The following is a 13,426-nucleotide window of genomic DNA, read 5'->3' as shown; positions in this document are numbered from 1 at the left end:
TGCACGTCCAACACGCACGACGCACGCAGGAATGGTTGCGAAGGTTTGTAAAGGGTGTTGTCGTTAGCTATGATAAAACCGGATGTTTCTACGTGGTCGAAAAAATAAAAGCACAATCTATTAAGAGAGGCTAACGTTTTAGCCTGTTAACTCCTCCTCAATGGTTTTATTTGGTCTGATTTGTAAAGTATTTAACACAGTGCGCAGTCTCCTGATTCATAGATTGGGCCTATTGTGAATTGGGTTGCAACGATATGTTTTTGATTTTTTAAACGGTCCCCCAGAAAAACTGTTTCATAAAGTACTTGTTGATAATATTTTGTATTATTAATCTGCAGTTGTAAAGTAACTAATAACTATATATTTTTAAATAAATGTAGTGGAGTAGAGAATTAGCAGAAAATGAAATTACTTGAAGTAAAGTACAAGTACCTCTATATTTTACTTAAGTATAGCTTACAGTACTTGAGTGAATGTTCTTGCTTTCCACCGCTGTCAACAACAACTTTCACAGTTTTAAAACACAAGTAAACTAAAAAATACAGTCTCATTTTCTGGTCCTAGATCTTCCTAAAATAGAAACATAAATATTTTTCAGGAAACAGAAATAATCAGGGAGTAATCATAAAATGTACCGGGAAATGGCCCCTCATCTCTAACTGTAGCCCCACCTCAGGCTTTTATCATGAAGGGCACTACAGGAACTAGGTTTATCTTTTGACACTGACAGCAGCACCACTGTTGCACAGCAGAGGTTGAATGTTAACCCAGCACCAGGAGGGTCTTTTTTTCTAATGTCAGTGTAGAAAATGTTGTTCAGTCCAACGGGTTTCACTGAATGCTTGCGCGAATGGGAGGATTTAGAGAAGAACCACCAACAAATGCAGGTGAGTCAAACGGCAGCGACACTTTCCTCAGCTGCACCCACGGGAGTGAGCCCTGCTCAGGGTAACAGTGGCAGTAGGGTGGGAGGTGGTGACAGTGGGATCATGCTACACTTCTACGACTCCAGCAATGTTACATTTCAGAGGTAAACAAAGGACTTTTTACTCCACTTGCTACATTTGTTTGTCCAATATTTCGGGTGCAGCCCTCCACGTGATCTCACACAGCTAATTGTGCAGCAACTTATCGCCGTAGGTCACATGCTTAGTGGGAAACAATGATCCTTTTTCTACGCATATACCTATAAACAGTCCCACCATTCATAAATAACACGCACTGACGGGATTAAATCCGTGGGGAGAAAGAGGTAGCTTATTACCATGCGTCATGTAAGTATCAATGCAATTAAAGTCTGGTGACAAAAGACAAAACAATAACCAAAAATAAGATCGAGCTGCATCCTTATTAATCATTGTGCTTTCATCGCACTCATTTTGAAGTATTATAAGAACAGGAATAGCGAAAAGTAGATCATGTTTTGTATGTTTTGTCAATTTTCAAAAGGCCTTTGATCGTATTTATAGAGATTAACCCACTTTAAAACTTTTAAAAGCCAGGGTAGATGGCAGGTTTTCTTAAAGTGTTAAAAGCATTGTTTTGGTGCTTGTATAGCAGTAAATAATATACAAGTTGATTGGTTTACTTCTTTCTTTTGTGTTAAACAAGGTCATGTTCCTTATCATATCCTGTTTGCAATATATGGAAATGACTTTGTTCTTGAAATTGAGGAACTTAATTTAGGTATTTGTTGTACATATTGCTCTACCGGTTAAATCTGATAATGATTTACAACATATTTTACAACATATTTTTCAACAGATGGAGGTTGTCAATAATTGATAGTATGACACAAATTGTTCATTTCAGGAAGAAAAGATATTCCAAGATTAACGCTGGATTTACTCTCGATGAAATTATGCCGTTTGAAGTCGGAATTAAAATTAGATTCTTTTGTCAGTTTAAAATATGCAAAGATCTTGGGTGCTTATTTGCAGCTTTATGATGCATGTGTCTCACCCGTATTGAATTATGCTTCGGGTGCTATGACATTTAAAAGAATGTAGAATAGCAGAATCTATGCAAAACAAAGCGGCAGCCTGTTTTTGAGGTGTTTGTGAGTTTGCGCCTACTTTGGCTTTTCGGTGTGATATTCAGTAAGAAGAGTAAAGTGTGGATTCTTCATGCGCTACAGAGTTTGATGCACTTTCTTGTAAGCCTGTTTGGGCTGGGCATATTATTTATGCATTACACAATAATGAAAAACATTCTGGTATTTTGTATGTGTTACTACCCCAATATCAATCAATCAATATATATATATATATATATATATATATATATATATATATATATCGATGATATATTTATTTGATTTGATTTATTTTAATATTTAATGAATAAAAAATGTAAACATTGGCACTGCACAACACAACTTTGTGTATTCCTTATTTTTCCACCTTCAGGACACCCATCGTTTATACAAACAGAAACTTGAGGAAGTGGCAAAACTGCAAGACAGCTGCTCCGGTGCCATCGCTCGTCAGAGGAAGAAACTGAAAGAGCTCACTGCGTCACTAGAAGAGTAAGTATTGATCAGAGATTCATTGAGAAGAATCTTTTGGGAGTATTTGTGCATTCTTCTCGGCCAGGACCTAAACGGCTCAGATAATGTATCTGATATGCTTCTTTAAGTTCATTCAAAATCTGCCAATAGAGCATTCAGTGTCTTTGCACGTTTATTTTTGGCAATTTTACATTTTTTTATGAATACCCTGATATACTTTATGTATGTATGCAAGCCTGTGCTGTGTTATAACCATGTCATATTGGTTTTTTTTTCCATTTTTAGTTGCAAAGAAAATCATCCAACGCCCAAATTAAATCCAGAGGACGTGGATGCCATCGCTGAAATGGAAAACTCCATCAAAGACAGAACGGATGCTTTCTCTGAGATGGAAGCTTTTCTGCCAAAGAAGAACGGGTGTGATTTTGTCATATGATTTACTGCGTGTACTTGGATGACAAAGACCAGTTTCATATTAATTGTCAGTATTTTTTTTTTTCTCCAGCAAACATGGAAAATGTGAAATTGTTCAAAGTAGTTGAAGTATTAGTGGCATTGTAGTACTGGCATAGTACATTTGTTATACCAGCTAATGAAGCACCTCATTTGATTTGAATATATTCACAATATATAACCACAAAACAATCACAATATTTAAGATGTCTGCATTGTGATTGACTGACATCTGTTCCCGTTTAGGTTATATCTCAGTCTTGTTTTAGGAAACGTCAACATAACACTCCTCAACAAACAGTCAAAGTAAGTCACGCTGACGTTCCACTGCTTACAACCCAACAAAATATCTTCATGTCAACATCACATTAACATCGTTTCATCGTTTCAGATTTGCTTACAAAGATGAATACGAGAAATTCAAACTGGTCCTCACGGTCATCCTCTTTGTGTTCTCCGTCACATGCCGCTTTTTGTTCAGCTACAGGTAAGAGTTCCCAACACCTTGTTTATGTTTGCAGAACCTTTCAGCAGGACAGTTTATATGTGATGGACAGAAAAAGGAACTACAGTGCTCCATGTCTATCGTGATGAAGGAACGTGTCTCATAGTGCAACAAGTTATTGTAACTAATGTCCAAACTAAATTATGTATTAATGGCCTATTTCCTAATTTAAACAACAAGATAACTCCTGGTACATGCATGCCAGAGTCTGACTGATACAGGGTTGTGTGTTGTTGATGATCTTTTCTATTTATATAGATTTATTAGAGGTCGACTGATTTTTATAAAGGCCTATATAATAATAACGATACCCTGGCCGTGGATTACATCGTTGGAATAAGTTCTATTTATTTACAATGGGCGATGCGATGTTCTGTGGTTTATCACTGCCACTCTTACAAACAATTAATGTTTGTGCATTTTCCCGGGGTGAGGAGGATCCTAAAACTTGCGATTTCATTTCATGAACGATAGTTACATGGCTGGATTATTTGGAAGAGAGAACGTCAAGTAGGTAAGTGAGTTACAGTAACAGTTGAGTGATTTCTCTTCCACCCCGTCTGCTTGTCTTGTATCGTGTCCAAAGAGCTCATAGTTGCATCATATATTCGAGGGAATATATTCATATTTGTATTATGATAAACTGAAAATGTGTCAAATATCACGTGAATACGACTTGTCTGCTTGGCGCAAAATCAGCTGTTCACCGGGACCGCAAATTTTTATCCCACAATTTCTAACCCATCGCCAGGAAGATTAATCCGTTGAAGGTTTTTTTCAGGGAGTTGCTTTCTGAAAAAAATCTCAAAACATACAATATATAATATATATCTAGATAAATATATATATATCTAGATAAATATATATATATATATATATATATATATATATATATATATATCTAGATAATATATATATATATATATATATATATATATATATATATAGATAATATATATATATATATATATATATATATATATATATATATATATATATATATATATATATATATATACATATATATATATGTGTGTGTGTGTGTATGTAGATAGGTCTCTCCAAATAGATGAATGAATGAGTTTGTTGAATGACTTCCTTTATATGTGTGACTCGGGTTGTGTTTAACTTCTTTATGTGCCTTTTGTTGTTTTTGTTTCAGAGCCCTAGACGCCCTGTTCAACTTCCTGTCGGTGTGGTACTACTGCACACTCACCATCCGGGAGAGTGTCCTCATCAGCAACGGCTCACGGTCAGCGACAAATTTACTATATTTACTGTTTTTAATTATAATGATAACTAGAAAAGTGCAGATTTTCACCTGGCGTGTCTGCTACAACCACTGCTGTAATGTTTGATTGAATAAATACAAAACACAATAGTTGTGGACAGACGCTACTTCAAGCATAACATCCTGTTGGTCTAGCAGTTCTACATGCAGTCCTGTTCATGTCCTCCATGTTATTTCAGGATCAAAGGTTGGTGGGTTTTCCATCACTATGTGTCAACCTTCCAGTCAGGAGTCATGCTCACTTGGTGAGTGATGTTATCCACTTTTATTTAGAGGACTGGTTTTACGTTATCACCATACCTGTCCAAAATATAATGATACATTGACTTTTATGACTTTCAATTTACATGTCTTGGTTTGTGCTCCATTCTAACCAGATGTGTTTGTTGGCAGGCCTGAAGGCGCTCTCTACCAGATGTTTAGGAATCAGTTCCTGACATACTGTCTATACCAAAGTAAGAGATTCAAACTGTGTCATGATTTTTTGTATTCTTTACAAACCATTGATACAAAATAACATCTATGTATAAAGATGAGTTTGTATAACCGAAAAGCATGAAAGACCATTCAGACAGAGACTTAGAGTAGTCCTCAGACATCTGACGAGACACAATCAAGCTTTTGTGGCGGGAGAATACAAACTTTTGAACGGTTGAAATGCACAAGGCTTGCACCAAAAGTTAAGAAAGACACCACCAGTTTGAAAAGGAAAGCCGATGTGTGTAGTATCAAGTGTGGACACATGAATGTGTCAGTTTCTCTGAGACAAAAAACATTCTGTATTTACAAGTGATATTTATAATTTATTGGCCAACAATTATCAACTTCCTTTTTTGTTCTCTGTTCTGTTTGCATCGTAGGCTTTGTCCAGTTTCTCCAGTACTACTACCAGAGTGGCTGTTTGTACAGACTCCGAGCTCTGGGAGAAAAACATAACATGGATATTACAGTCGGTGAGTGCACTCTAAACCGCTGTCAGTCACCAGCTTGTGAGTTTATATTTGTGATAAATGACTGAAATATTTCAAGAAGAAGGGGCACAGCATGGTACTGCTAGGAAATTGGATACAGACATTAATTTTTCTCAGATGATGACTCTGATTGTTCAACTGTACAATGTTTTTGCTCGGTACAGATGTTGCTCACCATTCTTTTTATTTATTTCAAAGGGATCCTTGTCAAAAAATGTCATTATGTGTTTATGTGAGGAAATTCAAGAATATTTTTTGGATTCCAATAATCATAATAATGATTTAATTTCTCGAATGTCTACTTTACATATGGGTCATGATGATCCTCTAATGATAATGATATATTCCTCTCCTCTCCTGGTGTTCAGAGGGTTTCCAGTCCTGGATGTGGAGAGGACTGACCTTCCTGCTTCCTTTCTTGTTCTTTGGTCATGTGAGTAGCTTCTCTCCTAGCAGTGCTCACTGCTTAATTACATCTAGGGCTCATTAATTAGCGTTTTATAAACAAAACACATGTCGATATTAATCATTGCCTGTTCTGAAGATTAAAAGCTGCTGAAAAACAATCTGTGGGACCATTTCAGTTTAGAAATACCAAATTAAAAAACTAGGAACTTTTTTTTACTTTCATGACTGTTGACTGTTTCCTCCTCTTACAGTTCTGGCAGCTCTACAACAGCATAACACTGTTCCGGATGTTTCAGCTCCCGGAGTGTAAAGAGTGGCAGGTTTGTACACCGGAGAGCTTCGACGTTCTCTCGTTTATTTACTCGTAGAAATGTCATACCAGATCTTCTTAGAGTCATAGATCCCATTCTTGTCAGTAGTGGAAGAATGGCTCATGTCTATTGAGGATAAACATCCAGAAATCTGTTTTAGAAATCATTAACAGGCCCTATAACTTTGTCATAATCATCAGATTCAGATTTTTTCTTTTGTAAAAATAATCCAACTATTATCTGTACAGTGCAAACACAGGAACAGCTCAGAGTCAAATCAGTGTGACGTGACTCGATGACTCGGATTTGTTTAAATGTAAACAAATAAAAGGCTAGGCGAGATGAAGTAAGGGTCCGTCTTAAAAGTGCATGCAAAATGAATATTTTATGAAATAATAGTCATTCATTTGCAAGAAATAAACTGAGATTAAAGTCTCAAATTTATCTGCCATCTGAATTTCATTGTATTACTTAAAGTCGTGCTCTTATGGTAGAGATGGCCTCTGAGGCAGGCGAAGGTCCTGAAAGCAGAAATGCTGCCATCGCTATGCATTCTACTTTATCCTCACATTAGACCTTTCATTTTGCCAGTGGTTTATCAGTTTAACCCTAAAGATTTCTGTTTCCAACGTCCTCTCTGACGGATGACCTCTGAAGGAGGTGGATGTCCTGAAAATTCCGGCTTGTATTTTCCACCTTGTTAAAACCTCTTATATTTCCACTATTCCTTCCCATCAGGACCAGTAACAATCACATAGCTTTTATTTAGACTTTATGGAGACTGAACAAGTTCTGGTATAAAACCTGAATACAGATATTAATACAGATATTTTGGTGAAGTAAACATGAAAGTAAAGTAAATATTGAAGAAGTAAATCTTTTCTAGAAGTTCTATAAAACATTCTTCTTCTGAGCTTCTTTTTTTCTTTTTCTTTTTTCTGTGGTGCAGGTTGTGATGTGCTGCTGCTCTTACGTGGTGCTCTTCATGGGGAACTTCTTCACCACACTGGGAGTGGTTTACCAGAAGTACATGAACAATCAGGACAAGTCCAAGATCTTATAAGGAAGAGAATAACCAAAAAACCCTCCTGTTTGTGTTCCCATTAGCTCTAATGTTCTCTTTAGAGCTCTTTATTGATGGCATGATTGTTGTCCTTGTGGACCATTTACACGTACTGCTACTTTTAGCAGGATCCTTTTTATTTAATTTTTAAAGTGCAATATGTTTTACGGGTAGGTCATAGACATTATCCTATTGACCTGTCAATAAAATACACCGTAAGGATGTTTCAGCAGGATTTTCTGTCTTAGAATTCTAAAACTCAGAGGAAATGTTACTGAATATGGAAATAACTAAGCTATTTGAACCATTTTCATTTGGGGAAATCTATAGTCTGTTTCTCAGCAACTGCACTGTATTTTATCCTTACAGAAAGTGCCAATAAAACACCCCAAGCCCCCATGTGTTTTTGTTTTTACTGCCACTATTTAAGGTTACGAGATCTCCTAATCTACATCTGTACCTATAATGTGTCCTTAGTACAGCCTCATCCTAACTCACTGTTCAGGTGTATTTCTGGCCTACATTGTCTAACTTTACGTTTCGAAGTACATTTAAAGCATAGTTACACAATTTAAAAGAATACTTCACCCCCAAAATGATCATTTGTCTATCATTTACTCACCGTTTGTTACCTTGAATTCTTGGGGAAACATATGTTTTCTTGCATTCCTCCATAGTGAACAAAAAATCAACACAATTCTTGATGAATTGAAGTAAATTGGCAAAACAGCAAAACTATATCAAAACATTTATCCAGTCGAATGCTCACTACTTCCCAAACACATGATGATATAGATTTGCTTTAACTTGTTAAATGCGGGCCCCAATTACTTTCATCAAGACTGTTTTCTGATTTTTTTATTCTTTTTCACCCTAGAGGCATGTGAGGAAAACAATGTTTTCTTCATGGATTCAAGGGGATTCAACACCAAGGGGAGTAGTTGATATAGAAGTGATCATTTTGGGGGTGAAGTATTCCTTTAAAGCCTAGCCTAAAACAAAAGTCTGGTGCTTTCAGGAACATTTAAACAGGTTTACCTGCTGTAATCACTCTGTTCATACAGATCCCATCCTAACACGCTTCAAGCATTAAGTAATGGTGGACAAAATCTACAATCCTTGTTCCATGTAAGAATGTTTGAAAACTTTTATCTGAGGCGTTTTGTTCATTGTTGCATTACATCAAAATGACCACAAGGTGGAGACATTGAATTACAGTATATGACCGTGAACATGAACCGGGTTCTGCTGTTTATGTAAACACACTGACTAGACTGTCTTTATTTTTGGACAAACATCATCACACTTTTTTCTTTATCTAAGGTCTTGTGTTTTTTTTAACAAGGTTTCAGTAACAGAATCTCCCAGATGGATCACATCTCTTGAGGGTGATCACAGTCCGCCATCTGGTGCTGCAGGACTCTAAGGAGGATGAGGAGGTGTTGAATGGTAGCGCTTATTGTTCACACGCCAACAAGATCAATCATCAATTTCACTGAGTGGATGTTACTAATCAGTGAGTGGTTCTGCTGTAGTTTGAACGAGACAATTAGAAGGCCTCAGTGGGAAGGCTGGACCCACGGCTCAAGGGCCACATCTAGAGTTGGTACTGGTAGACCCCCCTTTTTAACGTCAATCTGGCCTCTTTTCTCAAATAAATTACTACTAGTCAACCATAGCAGATTACTTTCTAGTTTTTCCCTCCCAACGTACTGAAAAAAAAATTACGCTTTTGGAGGTTGTGACCCTGGTGGAGGCGCTATTACTGGTCTCTGCAGGGTTTTGAGCACGTAATGTACAGAAGTGCTGTGGTCCCACTGTGGGGGCAGCACCCTTTGGGGTTTCTGTGGTTAAAAGGGATTATGGAACGTCTAAGTGACTAATTGTAACGTTTAGTGGGCTGCTTACCAGCTGCGACAGCGACGCTGGTAATGTTTTTACCTTTTGAGTCTGTGTGTGTGTCATCATGACAAAATGTGGTCCTGTCGACACCTACTGTTTATAAGACTTTTTTTACCATGATGGCATCGCAACTGTGCAAGAAGCAATCACGAAACTTTACAGGTGTGCAGCTGAGATCAAAATGAAGGTCGAGTTCGAAGATGGTTGTGTCCGAGCGAGGAAGTCGGGGAAGAGGCCATTGGCCCCCGCACCTTTCGGCCCTGTAACGGCTGGTTTGATCCCATCACAAGATGGTCTCTAGGTCTCTACTGTTCCATATCTAGAATCATTGTGGACACTGCTTGTTATTTCATTAGTTTTCTTCTTCTTTGCTTTTTGTGATAGGGTATCTTTGTATTGTTTTTTTTGCAAGTTTGCTCTTGAAATATTTGTTAACTCAAAAGCACATGAATCTATAAATATAAAACACATGTCTAATAATGTATGAGAGAGAGAGAGAGAGAGAGAGAGAGAGATAGAGAGAGATAGAGAGAGAGAGAGAGAGAGAGAGAGAGAGAGAGAGAGAGAGAGAGAGAGAGAGAGAGAAAGAGAGAAAGAGAGCGAGAGGGGAGGGGAGGGGAGGACATGCAACAAAGGTTCTCAGCTGTAACATAACATAAGCATTTTGAAGTTATATTTTATATAAACCATTCTGCCAACAGTCGCCCTGGTGTGTATTAGTTTAATGAAAATTCAATTAATAAAATAATGAGACAGGAATGTCTGTTTTTGTCTAATACAGCAAATGAAATATCTGATAAATCATCACATTGACACACAAATCCTATAACAACAATATGACCATAAATCAGCCCTGCTTAATCATTTGCAGAATTGTAGAGACATTTAAGGGATTGATACAACCGTAAGAACAGTATGGCAACATTTATGATCGTCTCACAGTATATATATATATATATATTCATATTTCCCATCATCACATGTATTCATAGATGATGTGTGACGTGTCATACCAGTTCATTTACTATGTGTGTACAGATGTGCTCACACCCTCACCTTCACCTTTTATTCTGCATTCAGAATAAATGAACAATTGGTAACAAGAAAACATATCTTTGTACATAAAGTAGTTAACCACCTTTGTATGCTGTCATAGAGCTTCATGGCATTAAATCTAGAATATAATAAAACATAGTTCTAACTAATAATGCAGCTGAGAGAGAACTCTGAAATAAAAACTGAAATGGCTTCTAAGTTTTAATGTATTGCTTTGTGTCAAAAGCCTGGAATAGAAGATAGGTGATCTATTTAATTCATCTGTGGTGTCTTTTAAGCACATGTGGTCATATTCATATGCAAGACACAATGATACAATCTTCATGAACACTGTTATCATTGTAACTTATAAGAAAATAAAAGATTTAAAGATTGTTCTTTATGATGCTTTATGATTTAAATACCTACAGTAGAACACAAAGAAATGGAAAGAAATTTGCGCATAAGATCAGAGGGAATAATACCTGAAAAATGTAAAAAGGAAACCACCCTCACTCTTAATTTATCACAGTAGAACTTCCCCCACCCCAGCAAAAAGTCTTGGATGAGTTAGTGCTGCAGGGCCAGTGAGAGCGAGGCAGGGCTGAACAAACGGGACGAAGAGCAAAGTGAATGGGGTGGTGGAAGGGGAGGAGGAGGGCTGGGTATTCTCCCAGCCTGCACCTCTTTCATCTTTCTCATTAAAGCATGGAGCAGTGGGGGCTGTCAAGAAGGAGCCCAAGGACATGGGGATCGGGGACTGAGTCTGAGCCTCGCATCAGGAGGTGGAGAAGGGAAGGAGGGAACAGCCACAGCAAGCAGCCCGGGCCGCCATTGTCAAACCTTCACCTTAAACTTAACCCACCTTTCCTCTGGGACCCAGATAAAGACCTCTTATCTGTACTCACCTTCCCTCCCTGCCTGGGAAAGACTCTGAGCGGCAGTAGGGAGGGCGAGAGAGCGGGGGGGGGGGGGGGTTCTCTGCTTGAATAGGGCCGAAATACACAAGCTTTGTCTCAGAGAGCATATATGAAAAAGAAAGGCAGCTTCCATGTGGGACAGACTGATTAAAAGGGAGGCGAGGAGAGGAAGTAGCTGATGAAGTAGCTGATGATAGAAGAGATGTGATTCTGATGGAAGAGGCTGATCCAGGAGTGGAAAGCTATGCTGAAATATTTGAATTTATGTTGGTGGTAGTCTGTATTTTGTGGTGTTTTTTCAAAATTGTTACAACATTCAGATTTATTGTTCAAGATAATCAAAGCTTGCTTCAATGCACATTGTTTAGATTTTAATATTTTCTCAGGAAATCTAAAATTGTTTAGGGTTGAATTTGCCACAACATGCTGACAACAAAGTATTTGAAGTTGGAGACCACTTGTAGCTTTTCACTTTATACATGAACAAAGTGCAAATTAATAGTTTGACATTTTGGGAAATACTCTTATTAATTGTCTTACAGAGGATTACAAGACAAGATCGATACCACTCTAATGTTTAAACAATAAATATGAAGCTACAGCTAGCAGTCGGTTAGATTAATTTAGCGTAAAGACAGGAAAATAAAGCAAGAAAAAAAAGTACTAAACATGATTTGGTTTTTATGTGGGGTTATATGGCTGGGTCACTGGTTCTGGTCAAGAACAGACTACAACTTAACCCACCCTAAAGCTGATAATGTGTCAATGTTGTGTTTACATTTTGTTTGTGCTGCCCCCAAGTGGCAAAACACTGTTGATGCAGGTGTAGTGTAAGATAAAAGGGAAAAATAAATGTTAAGGGGTTAAATTCAGTAGATCTCAGTGGAAGCTGGTGAGAATATACCATATTTTGTTGTTTATTGTCAGCTAACAAATGGAAAATGTTCTTTGTTTGGGTAGGTTATTTACGTTATTCCATGATTTCTGCTGCCTGCTCCAGGTATGTTACACGTGTGCCCTATTACAAGCTGTAAAATAAGTCACATGTACTGACAGAGAAGTCAGTCAGTCATCCTGAAACACAGAGATCCTGTTTGCACAGGACATCAAAGTTTATTCTAGTGACAGATATTAACAAATCATGCTGAGTTCAAATGAGTTTATTCTTCACCAGGGCACAGTTCAATCTTTTAACATTAGACCAAACTGATGCTATTTTGGTATGTACTTGAGTCCTCTTCTGCCCAAATCATGAAAACCTAAGGCGTACATCCTGAGAGGTTTGGATAAATCCAAACAAGTCCGGAAAGGTCTTAAGGCCCTCACCATGTAACAGAAATCTGGCCCATCAACTTTTACATATCCTGCAGTCTCTCTTTAGCGGAGAGTGAAAGCCGCAATCCAGACCAACAGCATCCAACAGTGTATCTCGCCAATCAATGGGGAGGAAGTGAAATAAATGCATGCAATTGAAGTAAATGATTCAACAAAATAAGAGTCATAAAGAAAACACAGCTCTGTGCTCTCGCAGCTATGATGCTCAGATCTTTCCTCTCCTCATTAGCAAACTGAGTCCCACGACAGCCACTCCTTCACCTCTTGGAAATATGAACTGAGTGGCAAATTAAAAATGCATATTTAATAAGAGGGGAACGTGATTACATCCACTTGTTAAATGAGCATGAGCAATGAGGAAATCTGAGAAAGAGAGAGAGAGAGAGAGAAAGATCTTCATGGCCTGCAGAGTTTGAAAGAAAAAAGGGAATTCATCTTTATTTTAACACAGCTCTTTGGGAGTAACCCTAGCAGGACTTCCCCCCACTCTGTAGAGCTGATTACACACATTCTGGCTTTCTGGGGGTTTGGACTGCGGGTTCCTATAGCAACCACAAAAAGCAGACTGTAAGGACTAGACTTGCTTGCCATGCGCCTCAACAGTTTTACCTTCTTCTTCAACCATCAAACAGCATTTTGGAACAGGCTATGCGCTGCCATGTGTCTTCTTGTGCTCCTCAAAGTATTTCTTTGTCAGATTCAAGTTAAACCATAAAATCCAAC

General features: G+C 37.8%; 1 protein-coding gene across 1 annotated transcript; it reads left to right on the top strand.

Annotated features, from left to right (window-relative positions):
* Positions 1-739: 739 nt before the first annotated feature.
* LOC137876250 (ion channel TACAN-like) lies at positions 740-7,908 on the top strand. The gene is made up of 12 exons (XM_068715665.1): positions 740-887; positions 2,409-2,527; positions 2,795-2,926; positions 3,209-3,268; positions 3,354-3,449; positions 4,630-4,719; positions 4,938-5,003; positions 5,152-5,213; positions 5,619-5,711; positions 6,098-6,162; positions 6,389-6,457; positions 7,398-7,908. The coding sequence occupies exons 1-12, from the start codon at positions 810-812 to the stop codon at positions 7,509-7,511; spliced, it is 1,044 nt and encodes a 347-aa protein (XP_068571766.1). The 5' UTR covers positions 740-809; the 3' UTR covers positions 7,512-7,908.
* The last annotated feature ends 5,518 nt before the right edge of the window (positions 7,909-13,426 follow it).

The sequence above is a fragment of the Cebidichthys violaceus genome, unplaced genomic scaffold (genome assembly GCF_023349555.1).
Source record: "Cebidichthys violaceus isolate CVI_PGR_0920_01 unplaced genomic scaffold, fCebVio1.0.p SCAF_20, whole genome shotgun sequence".
Taxonomy (NCBI): domain Eukaryota; kingdom Metazoa; phylum Chordata; class Actinopteri; order Perciformes; family Stichaeidae; genus Cebidichthys; species Cebidichthys violaceus.
The sequence above is the reverse complement of the archived record's forward strand: the minus strand, read 5'-3'. Positions and strand labels throughout refer to the sequence as shown.